Source organism: Microcaecilia unicolor, chromosome 10 (genome assembly GCF_901765095.1).
Source record: "Microcaecilia unicolor chromosome 10, aMicUni1.1, whole genome shotgun sequence".
Classification (NCBI taxonomy): domain Eukaryota; kingdom Metazoa; phylum Chordata; class Amphibia; order Gymnophiona; family Siphonopidae; genus Microcaecilia; species Microcaecilia unicolor.
This window is the reverse complement of record NC_044040.1, coordinates 159,733,375-159,761,153: the sequence shown is the minus strand read 5'-3', so window position 1 is coordinate 159,761,153 and position 27,779 is coordinate 159,733,375. Positions and strand designations below refer to the sequence as shown.

At 41.6% G+C, this 27,779-nt stretch overlaps 1 protein-coding gene across 1 annotated transcript in view; it reads right to left on the bottom strand.

The window, feature by feature from the left end:
* The window catches only part of CLSTN2 (calsyntenin 2), a 1,123,462-nt gene that overhangs the window by 329,874 nt on the left and 765,809 nt on the right, over window positions 1-27,779 (bottom strand). The window contains exons 8-9 of the mRNA XM_030216144.1: window positions 11,780-12,028; window positions 5,227-5,348 (exon numbers count right to left, since the gene is read on the bottom strand). Coding sequence (XP_030072004.1) covers window positions 5,227-5,348; window positions 11,780-12,028 — 371 coding nt within the window. The remainder of the gene's footprint in view (window positions 1-5,226; window positions 5,349-11,779; window positions 12,029-27,779) is intronic.

Below are 27,779 nucleotides of genomic sequence, written 5' to 3'. Positions count from 1 at the left end.
CAGCGGCCAGCGCGCCAAAATTTGGGTTGCTGGCCGCAGCAAACGCTACGCCAGCTCCGAGCTGGCGTTAGGGTTTGCCGATCATTGGGGAGGAATGGTGAGCCCTGTCCAGCATGCAGTTGCATGCTGGCAGGCCCCCGTTCCCCCCCCCCCAAAGCAAACCTTATATGGTTTGTAGCCCCACCCAGCGCATAGACGCCGTGGCCATTTTCTTCCCTATGCAGGTGTGCTGTGCGATATGTACCTGTGAGTGCTGCAGGTTTTTGTTTATCAGGGGATACTTTGCTTAACATGGAACTATAATTATGCACTGTTTCATATTTTTTTTTTCCAGTGAACCTCTTCCCTGAAGAAGGAATTCGAAACCTGGCCATGTCGGCGGAGGTTCTCCCATGGTGAAAATCGCTGCCAGTTAAGTGCTATAATATATTTATTTATTTATAGTATTTATATCCCACAGTATTCCCACCCACAGGCAGGCTCAATGTGGCATACAGCAGTTTCAAAAATGTACAATAATACAACAAGCATATAGGCAATGTCAACTCAACTCTATTATTGGCTTTAAAGCATGATTCCTAAAGATACAATTAAGGTTCAAAAAAACATTTTTTTCAAAAAATATTCTAAAAAAATAACAACAAAATAAATTAGTGGATCTATGACGATTTGCACCACACCATTACCACAAGGGACTTAGTCCCCATATGGTGTGTGCTGCAGGATACTCTGATGATCCCCTTTAGATTCATACAAATGTGAATTGATATTGTAACGCAGCTTTGGATATGATAAGCGTGGACTGTGGAGAAGTTATTTTCCAACAAAGAGTATTCTACTGATGAGTGTTTAGGACACTAAACTTGAATTATATTGTGTTGAGTCCCCACACAATTAAAGTACGGTCTCATAAACTAGACACACCTAAAGTTAGGCATGTAACTGAGTACTTATGCTAGTATAATGGCTTCTATGTGCATAATTGGCAGTACAGAATTTTAACTTAATTCACACACTTTAGGTGCCTAAATTTAGGCAACATTTTAAGATCTGGCCTCTATCTGGATAAGTGCTTTTACTTTCCTGAACGTTTTCAAACGTAGTCTTTATAACAAAACATTAGCTTATTTAGATGGTTTTCTGAACTCCACACTTTATTTGATTTTACCTGTAAGTCTTATAGCCTTTTTTTTGGCATTACTACTATTCTTATGGCTAATTTCTTTCACAAATCATTCAACAGTAGGATCTTATCAACAATAGGATCAAGTATTCTTGAGCAGGCATGAGAACAGGGATGGTTGCAGCAGAAAGTGACAGCCTAAGAATGTGGCAGGTGACTAGTCAGGGAGATAGATCTGAGGAATGTGTAAGAATAGGGTTAGAAGAAGCAGTGGCCTACCTAGCTTGGTTGCCACCCAGGACAGAGCACCCTCCTCCTCCAGGTGCATCACTACCACACCCCCCGGGACGGAGCACCCCCCCCCCCTCCTCCAGGCACATCTCCCTCCCTCCTCTAAGCAAGGAGCAGAGCAGTCATGCAGCTGTCGGCTCTGCCTGTCTCCTAACCCGGTACAGGAAGTTGACATCAGAGGGGGGAGGACCAGCAGAACCAACAACTGTGCAACTGCTCAGCACACCCCCTTGCTAACTGCACACAGGGCGGACTGCCCCACCCTTGGTATGCCACTGAGAAGCAGCATGAGAGAGTTTAGAAGAGGAAGAAGGAAGCAGGCAGGCAATTCCTTTTCTGTGATTTACAAAGTGCAGGAGCTATGAGAAGAGGAAGCTGTTGCTGTCAACAGTGCATAAGAACAGTGGCATATACTGTAGTACCAATGCTGGCTACTGGAAGGGTTCTGGCACAGTCATATTACTTTCACCACTACATTATAAGGAGCTCCAGCTGCACGTGAGTGAATGTTAAAAATGAACATTTCAGTAAAACCTTGTTTAAGTGTCTTTCTAATTAATATTTTCAACAGACTGCTGAAAACAGTTCAGTATTTCCTTATAATTAACCTTAATTCTACCTTATAATTAGCTTTCTCCTGCCTGATTCTGCTTCTCCTGCTGTCACAGTTAGTTTTTTTGCTCTTTTAAATTTTATTTTCTTATAGCTATTATAGGGGAAAAACAGCAATAGAGGAAGAATCAGCTGGCTTAAAAATAATCAGATATTCTAAGCTGAAGCCCACACAGGTCCCGGATTTGAATATCTGGGAATGACTCCGTTGTTGGTAAGCAAAATGCTCACTTCCGCCGGATGAATATTGGGCCCTAAATGTCTAGGTTGGACAGCCACACGTTTAACTTGAAACTGGATGTTTCAACTTATGGTACATATTTAGCAGTGCCACCAAACCAGTCAAAAATCAGCTAGCTGCGGTCAGTGGTTTTATAAGTACCAACTGTTGTCTGATCATTTAGACCTGGATATTCAATGCCAGGCCGTGTCCAGGCACCAGCATTAAATATCAGGGTATGACTGGAAATGTGTTGGCTGTCGGCAGTTATGTGGGTCCCAGACGATATTCAGCTGGGATCCATATAAGACACTTAGGGCTAGATTCTATATTGCATGCCTAAAAAAATCAGAGCAAAAAAAATACACCTATTCTATAAAGTACACCTATAGAATATACCTAAAGCCCATCCACATGACTAAAGTTAGTTATGGGCAGTTACGCCAAGGAAAACTTGGTGTAAATGCAGATGACTATATTAGGCATGGATCGAGTGTATTCTATAACAATGCACATAGATTTTAGGAACACTCACGACTCGCCTATTCCAAGCTTATGACCACAATCCCTTTTTAGCTATATCCCTTAGAATTTATGTGCATCATTTTACAGAATATGCTTAGAAAGTTGTGCATGTAAATTTTAATGCCAATTGGTGTCAGTAATTGCTTTTCAAGTGGCAATTATTGGTGATGATTGGCTTGTTAGCTAATTAAGTTGCAAGTACAAATACAGAACATGACCACATTTGCATGCACAACTTAAGTTGTGCTACATAGAATCTGAATATTGACCAGGATGTCACCCAACTGATCCTTATGATATCCCCCTCTGTGCTCCAATCCTCACCCTGATCCCCCATCCCTTAGCATCCCCTCCTCAAGTCCCCTGGGCACTCTCAGGGCTTTCCTTGAGGTGATCTCTAGTAATTTAGTGAGATTGGGCAGCAGCAGTCCCCTTCTCATCCCATCCTGTCTGATCTCAGGTTCAAAATGCTGGTACTGACCCCCTAGCAGTAGTCTCGTGGTACAGCTGTAGGGTTCAGCCTTCCTAATAAGGGCAAATTTCCTTATATAGACTACTGGTAGGGGTCAGTGCTGCCATTTTGAATCCAGAGCTAGCCAGAGAAAGAGGAGGAGGGATTACTTCTGCCCCATCCCACTAGACTACCAGAGATCACCTCTCAAGAAGTCCCAAGGTTGTCTGTGGTTAGGTGTGTGTGTGTGTGTGTGGGAGGGGGAGATGTCAGTGAACTGTATCCACGAGGGGAGAGATCAGAGATGTGGAGGATCAGAGCATGGAGGGGGATATCGGGCTGAAGTTTGGAGTATTGGCTTCGGGGTGAGGATAAGAGCACAGGTGAGCATCAAGGTGAGGATTAGAGCATGGAGAGCACTGAGGAGGGGATTGGAGCAACCCAGAAGTTATGCAGGGCCAATAATCAGTTCCAGTAACCATATAGAGAATAAACAACCAAAGTTAGGACAGCCTTTTGTGTGGTCATATCCAATTGCTTAGCTATGTGGGCACTAGTAATGAATATCGTTGGCTCCTTCCTAACTCTACCCCCAGACCATTCTTCCACTGTCCAGTTTGAGAATGGGCGGTTAGAATCAATATTCAGAGGCACTGCTTGGTTATGTGGCATTGAATATTGGAGACTGGCTCAGCATGGTTTAACCCTTTTGAATGTTGACCCCTATAAGGAGAGTGTTGCTGAATATGAATGTAAGCCGTCTACATTAGATGTTTCAAATCATATGTTCTCTGTGTGACTGAATGCTGACCTCATTGAGAGTAGAGTTATCACAACTGTGCTGGAGTGTGTTAATACCACTAAAGGGTAGTATTAGTAAGTAGGTAAAATAACACGCAGTAACAATTGTAATGCACCCTAATAATTCAAAGGATGAGTCTACTATGATACAATCTACATGCTATAATTCTCTTCCCTAGTTATCTTAAAAAAGCACAGTTTCAAATATATGTAACCATTTCTGGGAAAGGTGACAAACAGTGGATCCAAAATATTGAGAATGGCCGATTCTTCATGTTATGAGTCCAGAAACGGTCTGCAAAAGTTACATGTTTGAACTTCTGTAAACTTTATTCTTTTTCACATAAAAGGATGAGGAAAGGCTAAAGCAGCTAGGGCTCTTCAGCTTGGAGAAAAGGCGGCTGAGGGGAGATATGATAGATGTCTATAAAATAATGAGTGGAGTTGACCGTGTAGATGTGAAGCGTCTGTTTATGCTTTCCAAAAATACTAGGACTAGGGGGCATGCGATGAAGCTACAATGTAGTACATTTAAAACAAAATCGGAGAAAATGTTTCTTCACTCAACGTCTAATTAAACTCTGGAATTCGTTGCCAGAGTGGTAAAGGCGGTTAGCTTAACGGAGTTTAAAAAAGGTTTGCACGGCTTCCTAAAGGAAAAGTCCATAGACCATTATTAAATGGACATGGGGAAATCCACTATTTCTGGGATAAGCAGTCTAAAATGTTTTGTACTTTTTTGGGATTTTGCCAGGTATTTGTGACCTGGATTGGCCACTGTTGGAAACAGGATGCTGGGCTTGATGGACCTTTGGCCTTTCTCAGTATGGCAATACTTATGTACTTATGGGTTTGGACTGTTGTATTACAAATTGTTTGCTCTAACAGAATTCATTAAAACCTCATTTTTCATTTCTGGTGACTTTAGTCACCCTTTGTCAGAAATGGTCACATACTGCATTGCTCTATAATAATCTCTCAGTTTTGTAAACCTTTGTGTTCATGCTTCATCAGAACTAAAGAATGCACAATTCAATTCTGTAATAAAGTGAACAATATAGTGACTATAATGTAGAACAGACCCAAAATAACTCGGATCTTAATAGATAAAAAAAAAAGATTTGACAGAATTTGTTAAATTTCCAAATTCAAGGTATTAAGAAACGCAAATTTTATTTCAGACAACCAGTAACAGAGGGGTACCTGATCCAGCTTCCAATGGAACTCTGCAGGTCGAAAAGTGTCTGCCTGGTCAAAATCTCGACGTAACAGAAAGACAAGTCGGCAATTATGCACATACAGTGCATAGTGGTGACGATTCATTTCTGAAAGCGAAACAAACAGGGTTAATTTTTTTAAAACCATCTGAATCTGACAGGGGTGTGCAGCCCAAGATATTTTTGTTTTGTTTACTTTCCCATGTCGTTCATGGTAAATTTAGTTTGGTTTGGTTTCAATTTATGTTTGTATTCTAGTTTTGCTTCAGAAGCAATGTCAGGAAGGGTGCATATGCACTATCGGGAAATAGTGTGCACCATTTCCCAGTCGTGTTATTTGCACAATCACAAACAGTGCATATATGCATGTGTTACCAGAAAACAGTGCACATTCTTTCACAAAGAATGCACACTGTTTGTGAAAAATGTACACTCTGTGTGAACAGTGCACGCTCTTTCCAAGACAGGAAAAAAAAAACTTAATGGGGGGGGGGGGGGGGGGAGTCCTGTTGTTTCAAGTTAAAAACATGAAAACATTTTCTATGTTGTTTCAAATGAATGCATGTCTCTAGAACCTGAATCTTTCAGTGCAGCCAAATTATATATGCCAAAAACACAGACCCTGAATTGTTATTATTATCATTATTCGTAATACACAGCTTCCAAAACAACTACTACTTGTTACACTGCAAGCAGGTAACCATCTTTATGTATGATTTCTGAAGAAAAAATTTACTAAAGTTCATATCTAAAATCAGCACTGTAACATCACTTGAATCACACACAAAGGTACCTCAGCATGGAGTAAAACAGTTGCACAAGTGACTAATTAATGCATTCCCTAAAGTTTTTCTCTCACAGATTCTTTTTGAGAATCCTTACTGCTAGATTTCTAAGTTATTTATACTTATTTCTTGCTGGTCCCTCCTGAGTGTAAACAACTAGGGTTGTAATATCCTCAATAAGCAATCTCATGTGTGTACTCAATAAAATCATAACTTTAAGGGGTTCACTTTTAATAGAAGGAGGTCTCAGTTATCCCAGTATCAGTTAGGTGGGGGGGGGGGACAGAAAGGAAAGGGAGGGGGACAGGGTAGAAGAAGGGAGCATACGGTTATGGTGAGAGGTTCTAGAGCTCAGACCTCTTGCTAGGTTTTACAGTAGTTCAATCCTATAATTCATCATTAAGGGGGAAGTTATTAATGTGGGCTACTGTTAAGATGGGTCATTTTACCACAAGACATATTATTTTAGCACAGGGTCTCCACTTCAGTGTTTATAGTTACAGCACAGATGGATAGGGCTGGAAAGATTGGGAACTCAGCTGAGATTCTGGGTGGGGTTGGGTATAGAAGGGAGTGTTTCAGTCTAAGGAGGTTGATGGGAAGGTAGGGGAAGAGTTTTTCATATTGTGTTTGTGTAGATAGATAGACAGATATAGTATTGCATATACTGTTTTGAATTTGTATTGTTTACTGGTGCAATAAAAAATGTTTAAACATAAAACATAAGAATATCCCTTCCAATCTTTGTATTTTCAAAATATATCATCAGATTTTATTCAAGCTGCTTGCCAAATACAGTGCACTCCATTAAAGTGCACGTCAGATAAGCGCATGCTCTAACTGCATGCCGTACTTCGGTCCCGTGTTTGTCACCATCAATTTCTATGGGGACAAACTTCGGTTTAGCGCACCACTGATAAGTGCAAGATTCGCTTATATGCATGGTTTAAGACTGCTCCTATTCAGGAAAGACTCCGCATAAGCGCATGCATGGAATATGGAAGCTGATTTGCATGTGACAAAAGGGCGATAAATTTGTAATCTCGTTGGTTAACTGCCACAGGCAGAATAAGCAAAAGAAAGTTGTTAGAGTATACGCTGGAGGAGTCGTCGTCGTTGCGCAACTGTAAGACTTTAACACTGGTTGAAAGAATAGAAGGTCTTAAAAAATTAGAAAACAAACAAAGTCAAGCATCTATTGCTAAAGAATATGGTGTCAATCCCAGTCAAATTTCACTTATCTTGAAACAGAAAGGTCAGCTTCTGGAAGACTAGCAAAACAATACAAATCCACACAGGAAACGAAAACGGGCGGGAAAAGCTGAGGATGTAGAAGATACTCTTCTTCGGTGGTTTTCTCAAGTCAGGAGCAGACAGTTTCCTGTTAGTGGTCCACTGCTTATGGAGAAAGCTAATCAGCTAGCTGAAAGTCTTGGACTAACTGAATTCAAAGCCACTGTTGGATGGTTGGAAAGATGGAAGGAGAGGAACAACATAAGTGTGGAGTGGAGTGGAGGAGTGGCCTAGTGGTTAGAGCACCGGTCTTGCAATCCAGAGGTAGCCAATTCAAATCCTGCTGCTGCTCATAGGCGCCCGGTATCAGAGGCTTGAGCCGAAGATCGGATCCTCCTGATGACGACGCCGACGACGCCCGGGGCTCGCCGCTCGTTCCAACTGCCCGCCCTCTTCTCTCCCCCAAGATGATGATCCCTTTCCTTTTTTTTCTTTTAAATTTACCTCCAGTCCGGCAGCGCAGCGACAGTGTCAGTGAAAGCGCTCACAGTAAAAGCGCTTCCCTTCGCTCAGTGTCCCGACTTCTTCTGACATCATGACGTCAGAAGAAGGCGGGGCACTGAGCGAAGAGAAGCGCTTTCACTAACGCTGCGCTGCCAGACTCGGAGGTAAATTTGAAAGAAAAAAAAAGTAAAGGAATCTTGGTGCGGAGAAGAAGGTGGGCAGTTGGGGCAGGGGAGAGAGGGAGATGGATGGGATGGCAGGGCTCAGGGAAAGAGGGGAATTGCTGAAAATGGGTGAATGGAGGGGGCAGGGGAGAGAGGAGCATGGATGGGAGGGCACAGCAGGGCTCAAGGAGAGAGGGAAATTGCTGGATATGGGTGAATGGAGGGGGGCAGGGGAGAGAGGATCATGGATGGGAGGGCAGGGCTGAGGGAGAGAGGGGAATTGCTGGATATGGGTGAATGGAGGGGGCAGGGGAGAGAGGAGAATGGATGAACATGGATGGGAGGGCAGGCCTCAAGGAGAGAGGGGAATTGCTGGATATGGGTGAATGGAGGGGGGCAGGGGAGAGAGGAGCATGGATGGGAGGGCAGGGCCCAGGGAGAGAGAGGAATTGCTGGATATGGATGAATGGAGGGGGCAGGGGAGAGAGGAGCATGGATGGACATGGATGGGAGGTCTGGGCCCAGGGAGAGAGGAGAAATTGCTGGACATAGAGGGGAGGGGAGGGAAGAGAGAGGAAGGAGATGAGGGAAAAGGAAAAGAGGAGAAAAACTGCACATGGATGGAGAAAATAGGCAGAAGCTGGATCCACTGGACAGTCAAGTCTGCGGAGGACCCAGCTTTTACTTACGGATGTAGGACAAGAAATGAAGAAGAAAGGCTGAAAGTAAAGAAATAAATGGAAAGGAAGCCCTGGAAACGGAGTTAAGAGGACAGATAGCAGCAGAATCAGATACTGGGCCAGCATCATCAGAAAAACAAAGTCACCAGACAACAAAGGTAGAAAAGATCATTTTATTTTCATTATAGTGTTTGGAATAAGTCCACTTTGAGAATCAGGTGCTCAACATTAAACGTTTATATCTATTTACTTATTTATGGCATTTTATCCCACATTAAACATGAAATAGGGTGTTTTGTGGCTGTACATGAGAATTGTGATATTATGATCCCTTGTTTCATATTGTTGACGGTCTGCATTTTCCATATGGGTGGTATATTGGTGTATTAGGTTCTGCCCAGTGTAATATTTATGGTACAGTAAGGTTCTGAGTGTGTTTTTGCACAAAGTTGTGCATAGTGTTTTGCAGTTGAGCGATTGTGGTTAGTATATGCTTTGAGCAACCACTTTATTCTTTGACATATGATACATATCTAATATCTAAATTGAATAAAAGGTATTAATTGTGACTTTTACTTTTATTTTTTTTCTGTGTGTTATCAGACAATTATGGATTTAAGCTCCACCCCTGGCCCCACCCCGCCTCCTTTAGCCTCCCCAAACAGTTGGGCCACCGACCGCCTATGCTGCTGCTTCTTGTGATCTTGGGAAGTCACTTAACCCTCCACTGCCACAGGTACAAACTTAGATTGTGAGCCCTCCTGGGACAGAGAAATATCCAGTGCACCTGAATGTAACTCACCTTGAGCTACTACTGAAAAAGGTGTGAGCAAAATCTAAATAAATAAATAAATAAAAATCAAGAAACAGCATGGTGAAAAACAAGATGCTGATGACTTTGGTGCTGAAAATTGAGTTGTTTCAATTCTTCCTACCATCTTGAACGAGTTTGCACCGCGTGACATTTTCAATGCTGACGAAAACGGTCTCTACTGGCGAGCAATTCCTAATGGAACACTTGCATTCAAACAAGCCGAAACTACAGGAAGTAAAACATCAAAGGACCGAGTGACGATCCTCCTTTGCTGCAATATGGATGGGAGTGAGAAGTTGGAACCAGTCATCATTGGAAAGAGCAAACAGCCCCGTTGCTTCAAGAATGTTAAGCGACTTCCTGTGTCATACGAGGCTAACGCAAATTCATGGATGACTGGGGAAATTTGGAAGCAGTGGCTAAAGAAGTTAGACACTAGAATGCGGACACAAAAGCATCAGATTTTGTTGCTTTGTGATAATTGTGCTGCACACAGTGATGATGTCAGGCTGCCTAATGTCAAGGTGGTCTTCCTGCCACCAAACACTACCTCTCTGATCCAACCTATGGATCAGGGCATAATAGCCAATTTCAAACAACATTATCGGGCTCTTGTGCTATGTTGTCTGATGAGCGTTATGGATGACCAGACTGGCAAGGATAAACGTGCTGTTGAACTGGCTCATAATCTATCACTGTTGGATTCCCTACATATGCAGAAAGAAGCCTGGAATGATGTTACACAGGCAACCATTGTGAACTGCTACAAGCGGACAAGCTTTGTTAAGGATGTGGAGAGGGATGAAACAGATGCAGCTGTTGCAAACACGTCAGATGAACAGGCTACTGGCATCCCAGCCGGTGTTACTGAAGAGGAGTTTCATCACTACGTAGCTGTTGATTACGATCTACAAACAGTTGACGACAGCACTGATGTCGAGATATGCACCTACACGCAGGCAAAGGCTGATGATGAAACAGATGATGAAATGAGCAGCGAGGCACATGCTGACGAAATTCAACAACCTCCTGTCACTTTTGCAAGAGTGCTGGAGAGTCTCAACACCGTGCCTATCTGGAGGCCACTGGATGTCAGTGCTATGACAGTTTTTATCGCCTGGCAGACGTAGTCTATGGAACTCACAGACAAAAGAGTGTACAGAGGACTATGACTGATTACTTCAAGTAAGCCTAACGTCAGTTAACGGAGATTGTATAATGTCAGTTAGCGGAGACTGTATACTGTATGTATATTAAACAGTACTGTACATATGTTTATCAGATGTCAAGCTTCTTTGGGTCACAACGGTTAAGTGCACGCTCCAGTTAACTGCATGTATTTCTTTGGTCCCAGACCCTTGCACTTAAGCAGATTGCATTATATTTAGTTTGGGACCAGAAAAAGCAATTTAAGTGCATCCAACACTGTTACAAAGATATAAATGCTGTGATCACTTTGGTGACAATTTTTAAATGGTATATAGAATAATGCAAAACATCTCTCCATGCGACCAAAAGTAGTTGTGGCCATTTATGCCATGTTTTACTTGGAGTAAATCCCAACACCTAAATTAGGTGCAGAGTAGGTGTATTCTAGAACAATGCACATAGATGTTAGAAACGCCAACGCCTTGCCCATGGCCATGCCCCCCTTTTCAACTATGTGAATTAGGGCCAGCACGTTAACATTTTTAACGTGCATTAATCATGTACGCACGTTAACCATGTACGTGCCTACAATATCCCTATAGGTGCCTACATGGGTAGTGCACGCACTAAGTGTAGGCGTACTAAAAACCACTAACGTATCTTAGTAAACAGGGCCCTTAGAATTTAGGCGCACCATATTACAGTATACGCTTAGCGAATTGTGTGCGTAAATCTTAATTAATACCAAACATCCAATTAGCAGCACTGATTAGATAACCAATTAAATTATGTCCATTGTTATAGAATACTCTTCGATTTCCTCACAGAAATTAAGGCGCCATATATAGAATCCCGGGATATCCCCCTAATTCTAATTTAGGCACGTACATTTACACCACGTTTCAGTTGGTGCAAATGGCCGTGCCTAAACTTAGGCGCGATTCCCAGGCTTAAGCGATATTCTATAAACTGGGCCTAACTTAGTGTGGCTTACAGAATAGCACTTTTTTCAGTACAATATATAGAATTCACTTAGGTGTGCTTTTATACAATAGTACTTAGGTTGCCTATGCGCATCAATGCTCAATTTTACTACATTTACACATGCAAAGAGCAAATAATTTGAGTTCCTTGTTATAGACCTGCCCTATTATTAACTAGAAATTCAGATTGTTGCAAATGTGAATAATTGAATATACTTGTATGTCACCTGTTTTGTCTGAATTGCATAGGATTGTTTCCTTCTCAGCTCTCATGCCTGGGCTGGGTCCATGCTTCATCCACATGCTTATTGTGAACTGATCAGTCAAATTCTTTGGTACAATTGTATCAGGAATCTTGATCCCTTGCTTGCCATCGAACTTAAAAATCATGCCATTGCTATCCATCAGCAGCCCAGCTGTCCAGTTGGTGGCTGCACTGGGGGCAGGTAATAGGTCGATTGCACCTGATGAAGCTCCTACAATTAACCACACAATGAACATAATTAAAATAATTAACGACATTGTTGTTTAAATATTTTCACCCTTAACAGCTACGGCTTGATGATATAACCAAACCAAGTAAATAATCTTAGAATGGAACTTTGACTTAGTATGATGTGAGCAGCCCAGCTGAAAGAGTATGGCTATATTAAAGAGCCATATGGTTGTTAATTTCATAATATCAGCTGCTGGGAGCTGGGTCAAGGACCATTAGAACAGTCACTGCAAAGCTAAATTTACCAGTTTAATTATGGATTCTTCATACACTTGTTTGCATCCAATTCCCACAGGTTTCCACACCTGTATTAAGAATACTAAACAGCATTATGGGAATCAACTAACATCTGTAAAGTGCTATGTGATCATTCCTACAATATTCAGCTGCAATTACTGAAATGGTTCAATAAATCAAAGCTAATGAAACATTGTCTTTGCTGTGAGATGCCCTAGCCTAATTTCCCAATTTTTATTTATATCAATTTCAGCATAAAATAAATTTTGCTTAAGAATTCCAAAGTACACAAATCATATTAAGACAAAAAAACAAAAAAAATATAAAATAAGAAAAACCTAATTTAAAAAGATAAAGGTAAGCTAATTTTAAAAAGATAAAGGTAAAGAAGTTTAGCGGAGATTGGGTGGCAGAGCCAGTGGGAGGAGGCGGGGCTAGTGCTGGGCATCTGTGCCCTGAAAATGGCAGATACAAATCAAGGTCAGGTATACACAAAGTAACACATAAGAGGAAGTGGAGGAGTAGCCTAGTGGCTAGTGCAGCAGACTTTGATCCTGGGGAACTGGGTTCAGTTCCCATTGCAGTTCCTTGTGACCTTGGGCAAGTCACTTAACCCTCCATTGTCCCAGGTATCAAAACTTAGATTGTGAGCCCTTTAGGAACAGAGAAAGTGCATGCATATAATATGTTCAGCACTGCATACATCTAGTAGCACTATATAAATGATTAGAATTAGGAGTAAGCACATGGGGCACTCCAATAATGGAAAACAGGGCACAATAGCACTAGCCAAGTAAACTATATTATCAATACTGGAGTTACAGGGAGTCATAACATAGCGGCAGATATTCAGTTGGTAGCGGTGAATGTTTTCTTATCCTCCACCGGCATTATTCCTGGATATTCAATGGCAGGCAATGTCCAGGCACTGGCACTGAATATTTGGGTTTATGTGACTGCCTATATTTATATTGTTAGCTGTGATATTCAGCACTTAACCGTTTAAGTGACACCACAAAGATAGGACTGACTTTTATGCGGTCTGATTTGGCTACTTAACTTGGGTGTTTAAGTGCTGAATATCAGCAATTAACAGCATAAGTGTCAAGTCCACCCCTGGACTGCCCACAAAATAGCTTGCTCTCATTTTAGTGGTCTGTGGTCATATTCAGGAGCACTAACCCGTTAAGAGCTGCTGAATATAAGTGGATAGCCCTGCACAAGCAATTTAACTGTCCAAGAGCCATTATTATTATTCTGAAATTTCACAACATATAAACAAGGAAAATGTAGATTTAAATGAAGTTCGCAATGAAATAACCCCTTGCCTCTTAGTCAAAACAGACTCATGTCTTTACTGAGAGGCCCTTGCAGGGACTGAATGACATTGGTCTAGGACACTGGCAATAAGGATCATAGACTCCTAACCACCTATCAAAAGTCCCAATGGTCAGTCTGCCCCAGGCCCTAGAGATGTAAGGAAATGCAGCTACAGTGGCTCTTAAAAAACTCAGACTTAAACTTGAACAATACGTTTACTGTAAGAACATAAGAACAGTCACACTGGGTCAGACCAATGGTCCATCTAGCCCAGTATCCTGTTTCCAACAGTGGCCAATCCAGGTCACAAGTACCTGGCAGAAATCTAATTAGTAGTAACATTACATGCTACCAATTCCAGGGCAAACAATGGCTTCCCCCATGTTCATCTGAATAACAGACTATGGACTTTTCCTCTAGGAACTTGTCTAAACCTTTTTTTTAAATCCAGATACGCCAACCGCTGTTATCACATTTTCCAGCAGCGACTTCCACAGCTTAAGTTCTCTTTGAGTGAAAAAAGCTTTCCTCTTATTTGTTTTCAATATACATAAACTCTACATCCACAAAATCCAATCTTTCCCCAACAACAGATACAGATCAGAACAAGGAAAGTTCTCGACAGTCACTATACAAAAAAAAAATTCTGATTCTCATGTCATTGGAGGAACAGTAATATAAATCTCTCCACTTCCAGACACATTGTGAAATACAAAACCTAAAATAAATCCTAACATAAATGTAGCAAGCATGTCATATGACAGTAGCTCTAATCCTATGATTCAAACAGCAAGAACTGTACCTATGAATAGGAAGCACCACAACCATTAAACTGGGCCCTAAAACACCAATACACCAACTACAGGCAAAACAGAACTGCTAACAAGTTCTTCACAAAACTATATATAGAATACCACACCTCAGTCATATCCAAAACACAAAAAGACCCTTATCAAATACAGAACAAGGAGTCACAGATTACAAATAGAAATATGAAGACAAAATTTGAACTGAGAACCCCATGAAGTAAAACTCAGCATATATCGTAACACTGAAGAAATAAAAACAAATGCATGAAAGCCATTTGCAATGCACATTTCCTAAAGCTAACATATTCCAGTTAATAAATTCAAAATAAAACTTATGTTCTACCTTTGGATATATTTTTCCCATCAAGCTCATTCCAGTTTCTGTGTTCTGTTTTCCTGCCTTCTGCTCTTTCCATCAGTTGCCCATTCATCCTTTCTCCCCTCTCTTCCTGCCTTGTTCCATTCCTCTGCTACACCTGTCTGACACACTGATCTTTCCCTTTTAGTTATTTCCTACATGTTTTCTTTTCTCTTTCTGTCCACTCAAGTTTCACCCTCTTTCTTACCTTCCAGTTCTCCATCTCCTGTTTCCTTTCACCTACCTATCAACTTTCCATCTCCTTCTGACACCCCATAGCTCTCCCATTTCTGGTCTCACCCTCTTACCCAGCCTCCTATTCCATTCTTTCAACTACTCCCCAATACCACATTTCTAACCTCTGTCTTCCTCTTTCATGGGAAGATGGAAAAAAAGACTACATTCAAACAAGCAAGACAATCAACAGAAACAAAAGGGCAATGGGGAAGGAAAGAGTTATAACATGAATAAAGGTAAGTGTCTGGAGGGAGCACACAAAAAGGTAGCATAGCGGTCTGCTCCAGGATGAACACATGGTGCTCTGAGGAATCAACTCTGTCCACCAGAGTGCTATGCTGATATTCCAAAGAAACCAGGGCTGAATCCATTTGAGCAACCAGAGAATTCTCTATGCAATTCTGACCACATAAGATACAAAAACCTTGGTGGTGCTCTCATGTTACCTGAGAAGACAGGTGTCTCAACTCTTGAGGAATAGCACATGTGATATCCCCAGCCTCAAATTCATCCACTTTAGTTTCAGCATACTGGAGAACCTGCAATGACTCTACCCTTAACTTAGAGGACCCTCCAGCAGATAACTCACCATGAGGCATTAATAAAGTGCCAGAAAACTACTCTCCCCAGCAGTCCCTCCAGTGTACTGACCTCTGAAGTGCTTCCACAAAACTATCCAGAATTCAATATGCCTCCCCAGGCATAACAATTGCCAAACATATGAGCTTAGTGAGACATCTGTCTCCTTGGGAGGACCCACAGAACCAAGTTCCGAACTGGACATCTGCAGTCCCATCATGCTAGGTCTAAAGAAATGTGGATACATGAATTTCAGGAAAGTTCCTCCTATTATGCAGATTTTCAAACCAAAAATATAAGTATACACTTTTTCAGAAATACAGAAAAAAGACATTTAAAAAATAAGAAAAATAGTTATAAAAAAATAATATCCATTCTTCCTTGACACAGATGTCGCCGTGGGTTACAGAGAAATCTCTCTTCCACCACCACTCTCATCTCCATGGCATATTTCAAACAGATCACCGTCCCTACCCGAGGTTTGCAAAGCCGATTCATGCGGCACTTGAACCACCTCTGGTGCTGCCGCTGAAAACGCCAAACACGGCAGCTGACTGGAATCTGGGGGAGATAGTGTGACATCATATTCCTGTGTGGAGGTTGCTCCTTCCTTCCTCATCAAAGTAGAGCCTTCAACCAAGGTACTATTTGCTGTAGACCCGATAGCATAGCACTCTATTCCCTGCTGAATAGGGGAAGGGGTCAGAGTTGGCGGGGGAGCGGATCTCACAACCCTCCTTCCTCTTTGTATGAGGCATCATAAAAGCAGGAAAATCAGAGAGACAGCAGAGGGGAACTCACAGAGCTCACTAGGTTAGTGCCATCATCTTGACCACTCCCCCCCTCTTGAATGAATTGGAGAGATCCTTTCTTCACCCACCCCCTGTGCTTCCCCATTAAGAGAAGGCAAGAAAAAAGCAGAAAGGTATTTCATGCTTATTATATGTTAATTTGCAAGTACAGAGTTTGGTAGTAAATAATTATGCAATTGGATGAGCATTTTTAACCTTTCAATGAAATCTTCTTAAGAAAATTAAATATAAGTATGTGATTCATATGTACATGCAGTTATGGATTCTCAGTTTCATCTTGATAACTTTTTTTAAAATCTACACTCATAAATTTTAAATTCATTATTCAAAGATAGACAATAGGCACAAACCATGAATACTTTACTAGGATGTATTCCCTATTGCACAGATGTTGTCTATATAGGAAACATCAAACTCAATTTTATCCAGATGGCTCAATCTGTAATAAACTTTGAAAACTTCTACTTTATGTATTAGTAGACTACACTAAAATATCTGCAGTACAGAAAGTCACACCATATTGTTCCCATAGGAATCAGCCCATGTATCACTGGTATGATTGATAACAATAAATGAATAGTATGCAATTCAGCAGCACACCTTAACCGTACAATACCAGGAAACTGTGTTCCTAAGAGATGCTAAGATGCTTGAAATAAAGCTCTCCCTTTACTGAGCAACAATATTGCATATTTTCTCTGTCTCTAATCTTATTATTCAGGAGCCAAAATAACATTTTTCTGTCTTAAAATACATGTATCTGTAAACATGTTTTTCATCAACTACTACTTCTTGCATCGAGAACTATGTGGACACCATCTCTACCAAGTTCCTTATTTAATGTCTTTATTTTATCTAATTTTGCATTTGCAACTTTCTTACACATTTTACAAGTCTACCATTTTAAATTATAATAATGTTGCTCACTCGCTCAGGATTGTTTTCTTTAAATTATTATTTTCAAAATCAATTCATTAATTTTACTAGATTTTGATAGCCTTTCATAGACTTACAAAAAAGAAGAAAAGTTATGCAATCATAACATCAATAACAAGTTTAATTGTATCCAAGGCCTGCTCACATGAAATCAGTCCAAATTACTAAGCACTGGGAAGCATGACTAGATCTGATGTTTTAAGATCAGATTGCAGCCTTATCTTCTCTCCCTGATTTTTTTGTGTAGGGTGTTAACAATGGGGCAAATTCTCTTGGACTTCCATTAGGTGGTTTCAATGTATATGGAAGCGATTTATATCCTGCTGGTTGACATGTGTACTGTTGGATAGGACATGTTATAAGAACAAATGTTAATTGTCTTCTCTTTGTTTTCATGTCCATATATTTTTAATGTTCCTCTCACCTATCCTACTAAAGTTCATGATTGCATGCAAGTTTTTTTGCCTTGTTCCTGTTTGTTGCATTTTTGTTTAAGAGGCATCAGAATTGCCCTAGGTATGGGAGTTCTATTGCTCAGCTGCAGTAGATCTCTATAAGAGACTTTAGCTAACAGTGGTGCAATTGATGGTCTTGTTTCAATGGGGGAGGTAGTTTGGATATGCTAGAAGAATATGGCACACCTCTGTAATTGTTTTAAAAAGTAATCTTAGGCTTCACTGTGACTTTCCTTAGTCATTTCCTTAACTCATGACTACTGACTTTGGAGGGATGGCCTGGGAGTAATCCAATCAGCAATAATCCTATGACTCTACACAGGTGGTCTCTATTTCATCTTTATAGATCTTCATAAGGCAACTTTTGGAAACAGGGTTTGCTGTGATGAAAAGTGTGAAGTGTAATCACGACTTATTGGTTTCTTAATCACATTTTTAATAATTCTATTGTTATTTTATGTCAAAAATGTAGAGTAGACCAGTGAAGACAATGCCTTTAATCCATTTTGAAATGTGTTTTTTTAGATAGCAGAATATTAAAAACATACAAGGGTATGAAGAATCTTATAAGTCACTGTGGAGACAATTCTATAAAGTAAGTGCTAATATTTATGTGTGCATTACATACAGAAATGTTTAGAATACTAGCACATATGCGTGTATGTGCACACTTAGGGCCAGATTCTATATATGACATCTGAAAACTCCATGCAGAATAAATTCCCACCTAAGTGTATTCTGTGTCGCCTATATTTAGGTGTGGTATGTACAATATGCTTAGTTGATATCACAGCGCTTAAAACTACGCACATCCATTTACACCAAGGGAAATGTGGTGTAAATGCCAGTGATTTAGACAGATGAGGGCATATTCTATAACGGTGTGTATAAATTTTGGAATGCCAACAAAATGTCCATTTCCCCACCTATAACCATGCCCTTTTTTGGATGTGCACATTAGAATTTAGGTGCTCTGCATCGTAGAATACTCTTAGGGTTCTGTTTACAAAGGTGTGCTAGCATTTGTTAGTATATGTTAACTGTGTAGGTGCCCACAGGAATATTGTGGGAGCCTACACAGTTGGGCACACTAATTTTTAGCATGCACTAATGAACATGTGCCTTTGTAAACCTGGCCCTTAGTGAGTTGTGCACATACATTCTAATTATTGCCAATGAGTGCTCATTAAGACCTGTTTTCAACGCTGATTAGTTTGTTAAGCCAATTAAGATATGCATTTTGTTATAGAATACACTTGGATTTCAGAGTGGACCTTTAGGCGCAATATACAGAATCTTGGGGTTAATGTGTGCACATGCCAGCATGCTGCATAAGCATCAACTAGTTTTAATTGCTGAAGAGACGAAGGCTTGATGGCTGGTGGATCATTTGCCACGTCTTGCACTGACACCCACTTTGTTAGGTAGACAGGTGGAAATTTTAGACTCCTTCAAATATTTGGGAGTTATCATCGATTTCAATCAGCAGATCAATTTTGAGGTTCAGTTGGGGTTAGCTGTTCTGCGTATTCCTCAGGCCCTTTGGCCTTATTTTGAAGAACTTGCACTGCTACTATTTTGCATGCTCTACTTATTTCTAAACTGGATTATGGGAATGCTGTATATGCCAACGTTACTTGGTATTTGAAAAATAATTTTAAGACTTTGCAGAATGCAGGGATTCAGTTATTGGCAGGGATCCATTACCCCATTGTTCCTATGATACCATTGGCTTCCCATTGAGCATATAGAGAATTTCAAGATCTTAACTATGATGTATAAGGCATTTTATGATAGGACTCCTTCCTATCTAGTTTCAATAATTTGTTCTTATGTTCTAGGACAAACTTTGCGATCCTCTAATGCCTGCAGGCATGCAGTTCATGCTTCCTCTAGGGCTCAACTACTATGACCCAAGAAAGTGCCTTTTTTGTGTGTGCTACCCAATTTTGGAATTTGTTTCCTTCTGATATTCAGGTGGAAGCGCTGAATAACAATTTTAAAATTAAAAATCCATTTTAAATGGAAGCCTTTGGTTTAAGGCGCCTTGGTTCTAATTTCTCAAGCAGATTACTGCAGAGATTTCTGTGTTAGTAGTTCTGTTGAGTGTGCATCTTTGAATATGGTTCTCTCTTTCCTTTGAATTATGACATTCTTTTCCATGCTTTTTTCTCGAGTACTGTGAACTACCTAGACTTTTTTGATGAAGCAGTACATCAAATTTATTAAACTGTGCTTAACTTGGAAAGTGTGCATTTGCAAGGATGTATACAGGGAGCATGGGTAACATATAGACAGTGCTCCCACTTGTACACATAACATAGAATACTACACTTAGGGGCTCATTTTCAAAGCACTTAGACTTACAAAGTTCCATACAGTAGGTTACTATGGAACTTTGTAAGTCTAAGTGCTTTGAAAATACACCTCTATGGCACTCACTGTAGCTTTAACTGGCCTAAATGATCACTTCTAAATGCTATGTGTATATATACCATGTTACAGTAGTATTCTATGAAGTAGGTGCCATCTTTCCATTATAGAATAGGCTTCTATGACATGCCCACCAGATGCTCCCTGTTACAGAATTTCTCCTGTATGATAAAAATACTTCTTAACTCCATGCCTGAGTTTAGTCACAGTTGCAAGCATTCAACGATAGAATTACTTCTAGAATTTCAGTTCAAAAAGCTCAGCAGCCCAACTTAGCAAACTTCTGTTACAAAGTACCTGCAATAGGAGATAGTCCATAAGACATTTTACTTAATAATTTCACATCTAGCTGATTACCACTGTTATTATTGCAAAATGCCCTCTTTGTCTCTCCCTTTTACATAGTAACATAGTAACATAGTAGATGACGGCAGAAAAAGACCTGCACGGTCCATCCAGTCTGCCCAAGAAGATAAATTCATATGGGCTACTTTTTTATTTGTACTGTCCTCTTCAGGGCACAGACCATATAAGTCTGGCCAGCCCTATCCCCGCCTCCCAACCACCAACCCTGCCTCCCACCACCAGCTCTGGCACAGACCGTATAAGTCTGGCCAGCCCTATCCCCGCCTCCCAACCACCAGTCCCGCCTCCCACCACCAGCTCTGGCACAGACCGTATAAGTCTGCCCAGCACTATCCCTGCCTCCCACCACCAGCTCTGGCACAGACCGTATATGTCTGCCTAGCACTATCCCCGCCGCCCAACCACCAGCCCCGGCACAGACCGTATAAGTCTGCCCAGCACTAGTCCCGCCTCCCAACCACCAGCCCCGGTACAGACCGTATAAGTCTGCCCAGCACTAGCCCCGCCTCCCAACCACCAGCCCCGGTACAGACTGTATAAGTCTGCCCAGCACTAGTCCCGCCTCCCAACCACCAGCCCCGGTACAGACCGTATAAGTCTGCCCAGCACTAGCCCCGCCTCCCAACCACCAGCTCTGCTACCCATTCTAGGCTAAGCTCCTGAGGATCCCTTCCTTCTCTCCCTTTTTATTCATTTTAAATCAGTCATGGCTCATCCACATATTCATCAATACAGTCACTCAGAAAGCATAAAACCCACACTGTTTCATGTCATTTTTAAGCCACAATGACAGGAAAAATCCAAAATCTCAGTTTTCCTGTGTCATCAATAGTGCACGCTATTACTCAACAGTGTGCCCTATTAAACAATGCACACTATTTAACAATATGTGCATCTACTGAGCAATAATGTGCAGTATTGTGTAATAGCTCTCAAAAAAAAAAAAAGGAAACCCCCCAAATGAAGTGAAAAATCCCATGAATGACAGGGGAAAATAAACAGAACAAACATGTTTGGCATGCATACACCTAATGATGAGTGTGTTTTACAACAGTGGTGGAAATTGCTGGATGTTAAATTAAAAAGAAAAATGTTTTTCTTTCAGAGACTGTTCCCTGATGCAGGTACTATGTATTGGAATTTTGCAGTTATTTGCTGCTTTTTTGGAACTGATTATACTCTTGCTAAATACTGGCAACTGCAACTACAAAGGCTGTGGCATGATGTTTATGTATTCTTTATACATTACTCGCCTATCTCTTTGCACTTTCTTTGGATGCCGAGTGAAGCACTGTGAAATATTTAAACCACTTTTTTTGTATACTGAAGTAGTAATGTAAAAAATTCAAAAGGTCTGGTTATATTGTGATGTGCCATAAAGAACATTAAGTGATCTTTTTCACAAGCTTAAAAAACAGACTTTGAGGTGTTTTTTGTAAGACTAAAGGTTGATCCACAACCTGTCGGACAAACATCCAATGAGTCGCAAAAACATGCCGGGGGGGGGGGGGGGGCTGAAAGTACCCTAGAAATGTGGGTGGAATGCATATGCTCACAGAAACTGCATAAGTGAGCAAGACTGCACATCATATGTTCAATGCAGAGCGTGGCTGCAAATCCCTTATCTTGCGACACTATACTTTTTGCTTCCACCATGATTTAAGCCGCCCACATAACCACACAACGCACTGAGACTGACTAGACAGCGCTAATGGGAAGAACGTAACAAAATAGGTTGGCACATCATGGGCAAATGCATTTCAACTAAATCTCAATAAAGAAAAAACTCATTGTCTCATCCTCTCATCCCAAAACAGCGTGGACATCCCCACAAGTATCAACACCCCAGATCACACCCTTCCTATCTCAGACAGCTTGAAAATCCTCGGCTTTACAATGGACCGTAACTTAACACTAGAGAGCAAAGTGGCATCCACAATAAAGAAAATGTTCCACTCAATGTGGAAACTCAAATGTGTGAAGCAATTCTTCCCGAGGGAAACATTTCGCAACCTGATACAATCAATGGTACTAAGCCCCTTAGATTACTGCAATGGAATTTATGCAGGATGTAAAGAACATGCCAAAGACGGCTTCATACACGCAGACAAGCTGCATGTATAATAGCCGTCTAGAACCTTAAATAAATTGCTGTCTACAACCTTAAAAAAACACAAGTCTAGGTGAAAATGTCCAAGTGCTCGTCAGGGACGTCTTTTACTTATTTATTTATTTTTGAGTATGGGTGAAGGACGTCCAAGTGTTAGTCGCCTTCGCTATGCCCCCGTCCCTGCGACGGGCAGTTGAGGACGTCCAAAATGTGGATGTTTCTGTAAGAAGGACGTCCATGCCTTTGCTATGCGTCCGACATCCCATTTATTTATTTGGATTTTGGATCACAAGTAGCAGCAGTGGGAATTGAACCAGCCACCTCTGGATTGCAAGACCAGTGCTCTAACCTCTATGCCACTCCTCCACTCCCTTGAACTTTGGCCGTCCCTGTGGGGGGGGAGGGGGGCAGTTCAGGACATCCAAAATGTTTGAAAGGACGTCCACGCCTTTACTACGCCTCCGCTAACTACTACTACTACTTAACATTTCTAGAGCGCTACTAGGGTTACGCAGCGCTGTACAAAATAAACAAAAAGGACGGTCCCTGCTCAAAGGAGCTTACAATCTAAAAACGAAATGTCAAGTTGAGGCAGACTAGATTTCTTGGGTAGAGGTGTAGAGGTTAGGTGCCGAAGGCGACCTTGAAGAGGTGGGCTTTAAGCAGAGATTTGAAGATGGGCAGGGAAGGGGCCTGGCGTATGGGCTCGGGGAGTTTGTTCCATGCGTGGGGTGAGGCGAGGCAGAAAGGGCAGAGCCTGGAGTTGGCGGTGGTGGAGAAGGGTACTGAAAGGAGGGATTTGTCTTGAGAGCGGAGGTTACGGGTAGGAACGTAAGGGGAGATGAGGGTTGAGAGGTAAGGAGGGGCTGCAGATCGAGTACATTTGTAGGTTAGTAGCAGAAGCTTGAATTGAATGCAGTAACTGATCGGAAGCCAATGATGTGACTTGAGGAGAGGGGTGATATGAGTGTATCGGTTCAGGCGGAAGATAAGACGTGCAGCAGAGTTCTGAACGGACTGAAGGGGGGATAGGTGGCTAAGTGGGAGACCAGTGAGGAGTAGGTTGCAGTAGTCAAGGCGAGAGGTAACGAGAGAGTGGATGAGAGTTCGGGTGGTGTGCTCAGAGAGGAAAGGGCGGATTTTGCTAATGTTATAGAGGAAGAAGCGACAGGTCTTGGCTATCTGCTGGATATGCGCAGAGAAGGAGAGGGAGGAGTCGAAGATGACACCGAGGTTGCGGGCAGAAGAGACGGGGACGATGAGGGTGTTATCAACCGAAATAGAGAGTGGACGTAGAGGAGAAGTGGGTTTGGGTGGGAAGACAAGAAGTTCGGTCTTGGCCATATTCAGTTTCACAAACAAACCTCCCCCCCCCCCCCCCCCCCCCCAGGGACCTGCATACTGCTGCGATGGAGCCGAGTATGATATTTGAGGCTGGCAAAAAAAGTTTTTAAAGTTGCTTTTTTCAGGGTGGGAGGGGCTTAGTCACCACTGGGGGAGTCAGGGGAGGTCATCCCCGATTCCCTCCGGTGGTCATCTGGTCAGTTCGGGCACCTTTTTGAGGCTTGGTCTTAAGAAAAAATGGACCAAGTAAAGTCGGCCAAGCGTTTGTCAGGGACGCCCTTCTTTTTTCCATTATCGCTCGAGGACGCCAATCTGTTAGGCACGCCCCGATCCCGTCTCAGACACACCCCCTGGGAACGTTGGTTGTCCCCGCGACGGGAAGCAGTTGGGGATGCCCAAAATCGAGTTTCGATTATACCAATTTGGGCAACCCTGAGAGAAGAACGCCCATCTCCCAATTTGTGTCAAAAGATGGGCACCCTTCTCTTTCGAAAATAAGCCTGTTTGTCTCATTAATCCATGGTTTTGAATATGCTCTGTAATTTTATTCTTAATAGTCTCTACCAGTTTTATCCGGCACCAACGTCAGACTCATCGGTCTATAATTTCCCGGATCTCCTCTGGAACCTTTTTAAAAAATCGGCGTTACATTGGCCACCCTCCAATCTTCCGGTACCATGCTCGATTTTAAAGATAAATTACATATTACTAACAATAGCTCCGCAAGCTCATTTTTCAGTTCTGTCAGTACTCTGGGATTAATACCATCTGGTCCAGGAGATTTGCTACTCTTCAGTTTCGAGAACTGCCCCATTAAATCCTCCAGGTTTACAGACAATTCATTAAGTTTCTCCGACTCATCAGCTTCGAATACCATTTCTGGCACTAGTTTCCCACCCAAATCTTCCTCTGTGAAGACCGAAGCAAAGAATTCATTTAATCTCTCAGCTACGGCTTTGTCTTTCCTGATCGCCCCTTTTACTCCTCGGTCATCTAGAGGTCCAACCGATTCTTTTGCTGGGTTCCTGCTTTTAATATACCAAAGCAATCTTTTTTTCGAAGTCCCTCTTTGCCTTCCTTATCAGCGCTTTGCATTTGACTTGACATTCTTTATGCTGTTTCTTATTATTTTCATTCAGTTCCTTCTTCCATTTTGTGAAAGATTTTCTTTTACCTCTAATAGCTTCCTTCACCTCACTTTTTAACCATGCCGGCTGTCGTCTGGTCTTCTGTCCTCCTTTTTTAATACGCGGAATATATTTGGCCTGGGCTTCCAGGATGGTGTTTTTGAACAGCATCCACGCCTGATGTAAAATTTTGACCCTCGCAGTCACTCCTCTAAGTTTTTTTTCACCATTCTTCTCATTTTATCATAGTCTCCTTTTTTAAAGTTAAACGCTAACGTATTTGATTTCCTATGTATACTTACTTCTAAGCTAATATCAAATCCGATCATATTATGATCACTGTTATCAAGCGGCCCCCGGCACCATTACCTCCCGCACCATATCATGCACTCCAGTAAGGACTAGGCCTAGAATTTTTCCTTCTCTCGTCAGCTCCTGTACCAGCTGCTCCATAAAGCTGTCCTTGATTTCATCAAGGAATTTTACCTCCCTAGCGTGCCCCGATGTTACGTTTACCCAGTCAATATCAGGGTAATTGAAATCACACATTCCTATTGTGTTGCCGTTTGTTTGCGTCCCTAATTTCCTTTAACATTTCTGCATCCGTCTGTTCATCATGGCCAGGCAGACGGTAGTACACTCCTATCCCCCCTTTACACATGGAATTTCAATCCACAGTGATTCTATGAAGTGTTTTGTTTCCTGCAGCATTTTCAATCTATTTGATTCAAGGCTCCGTTAATATGCAATGCTACCCCTCCACCAATTCGATCCACCCTATCAATACGATATAATTTGTACCCCGGTATGACAGTGTCCCACTGGTTATCCTCCTTCCACCAGGTCTCAGAGATGCCTGTTATATCTAATTTTTCATTTAGTGCAATATATTTGAACTCTCCCATCTTAGTTCTTAGGCTCCTGGCATTCGCATATAGATATTTTCAAACTATGTTTGTTGTTCCTGTTTACATCATGCTTAGTACTTGACAGTATTAATTTGCAATCTTTTGTCTGATTTTTATTTTCATTTAAGGACACCTAATCTACTATGGTCTCTTTTGCAACCTCACTATCAGGATACCCTATCTTCCCTGTTTTGGTGATATCTTTGAAAGATACCTTATCCCGAACCATGCGCTTTTGAGCGACTGTCGGCCTTCCCCCCGTTTCTAGTTTAAAAGCTGCTCTATCTCCTTTTTAAATGCCGATGCCAGCAGCCTGGTCCCACTCTGGTTAAGGTGGAGCCCATCCTTTCAGAATAGGCTCCTCCTTCCCCAGAATGTTGCCCAGTTCCTAACAAATCTAAAACCCTCCTCCCTGCACCATTGTCTCATCCACACATTGAAACTCAGGAGCTCTGCCTGTCTCTTGGGCCCTGCGTGTGGAACAGGTTGTATTTCAACTAACTGGACCCTTGGGCACTGCCCAATTGCTCAAATGGTCAGTCTGCCCCTGTCTGTCTCTAAAATGCACACAACCACCAGACTGTGCCAGGCTCCTGAACAGCTACCCTAAAATGGTAAAATAATTTTGCCATTCTGGTTGTATTTCCCACCAGGTTCATTTATCTCACAGATGCCATTATGGTTCTTTTCCACAGCTGACCAACAAGCTGCAGGACCCTATGGAGAAGAAGGCACAGGCCTAGCTCCAACTCTCCAACCTAAGAAGGTCAAAGAAGGGGCAAAGGAGGAGGAAGTAGAAGAAAAGGAAGAGGCAGAGGCGACTTATTCCAGTTATTTTATCAAATCTGATCATGTTATGGTCACTGTTGTGGCCCCAGCACAGTTACCTCTTGCACCAGATCATGCGCTCCACTAAGGACTAGTTCTAGAATTGCTCCCTCTTGTTGGTTCCTGAACTGGCTGTTCCATAAAGCAGTCCTTGATTTCATCTAGGAGCTTTATCTCCTTAGCATGCTCTCATGTTACATTTATCCAGTCAATATTGGGGTAATAGAAATCACTCATTATTATTGTATTACCCAGTTTGTTGGCCTACCTAATTTCTGCTAACATTTATGCATCTGTCTGTCCATTCTGGACAGGTGGATGGTAGTACGATTCTATCACTATCCTCTTCCCCTTTACATATGGAATTTTTATCATAAAGATTCTAAGGTGCATTTTGTGTCCTGCAGAATTTTTACTCTGATTCAAGGACCTCTTTAACGTATAATACTATCCCCCCACCAATTTGATCCACCCCATCACTGCTGTTGGATTTGAACCAGGGTCCCTGGGTTCTGAGCTCAATGCTCTAACCATTAGGCTACTCCTCCACACTACATGGAAGTTGATGTGACCACTTTATAAATATTAATACTCAAATCATCAATTTCATTTTTGGATTTGCAAATTTCTAAACATCCAGGTGTGATCACTACTGCTTTGTACTGCAAACTCACAGATCACAATGATTTTCTGAGATTTACTAGATATCATCCTCATCATCTCAAAAAACATTAACTAAAAAGTCATTTGTTGTACATTAGAAGAATATGTTATTCCATGAAGAATTTTAAGGACTGTGCAACAGATCTCAAACAGTGATTTTTGAATTGTGGATATTCCCAATCCATTCTCAAATCAGTATATAGGAGAGT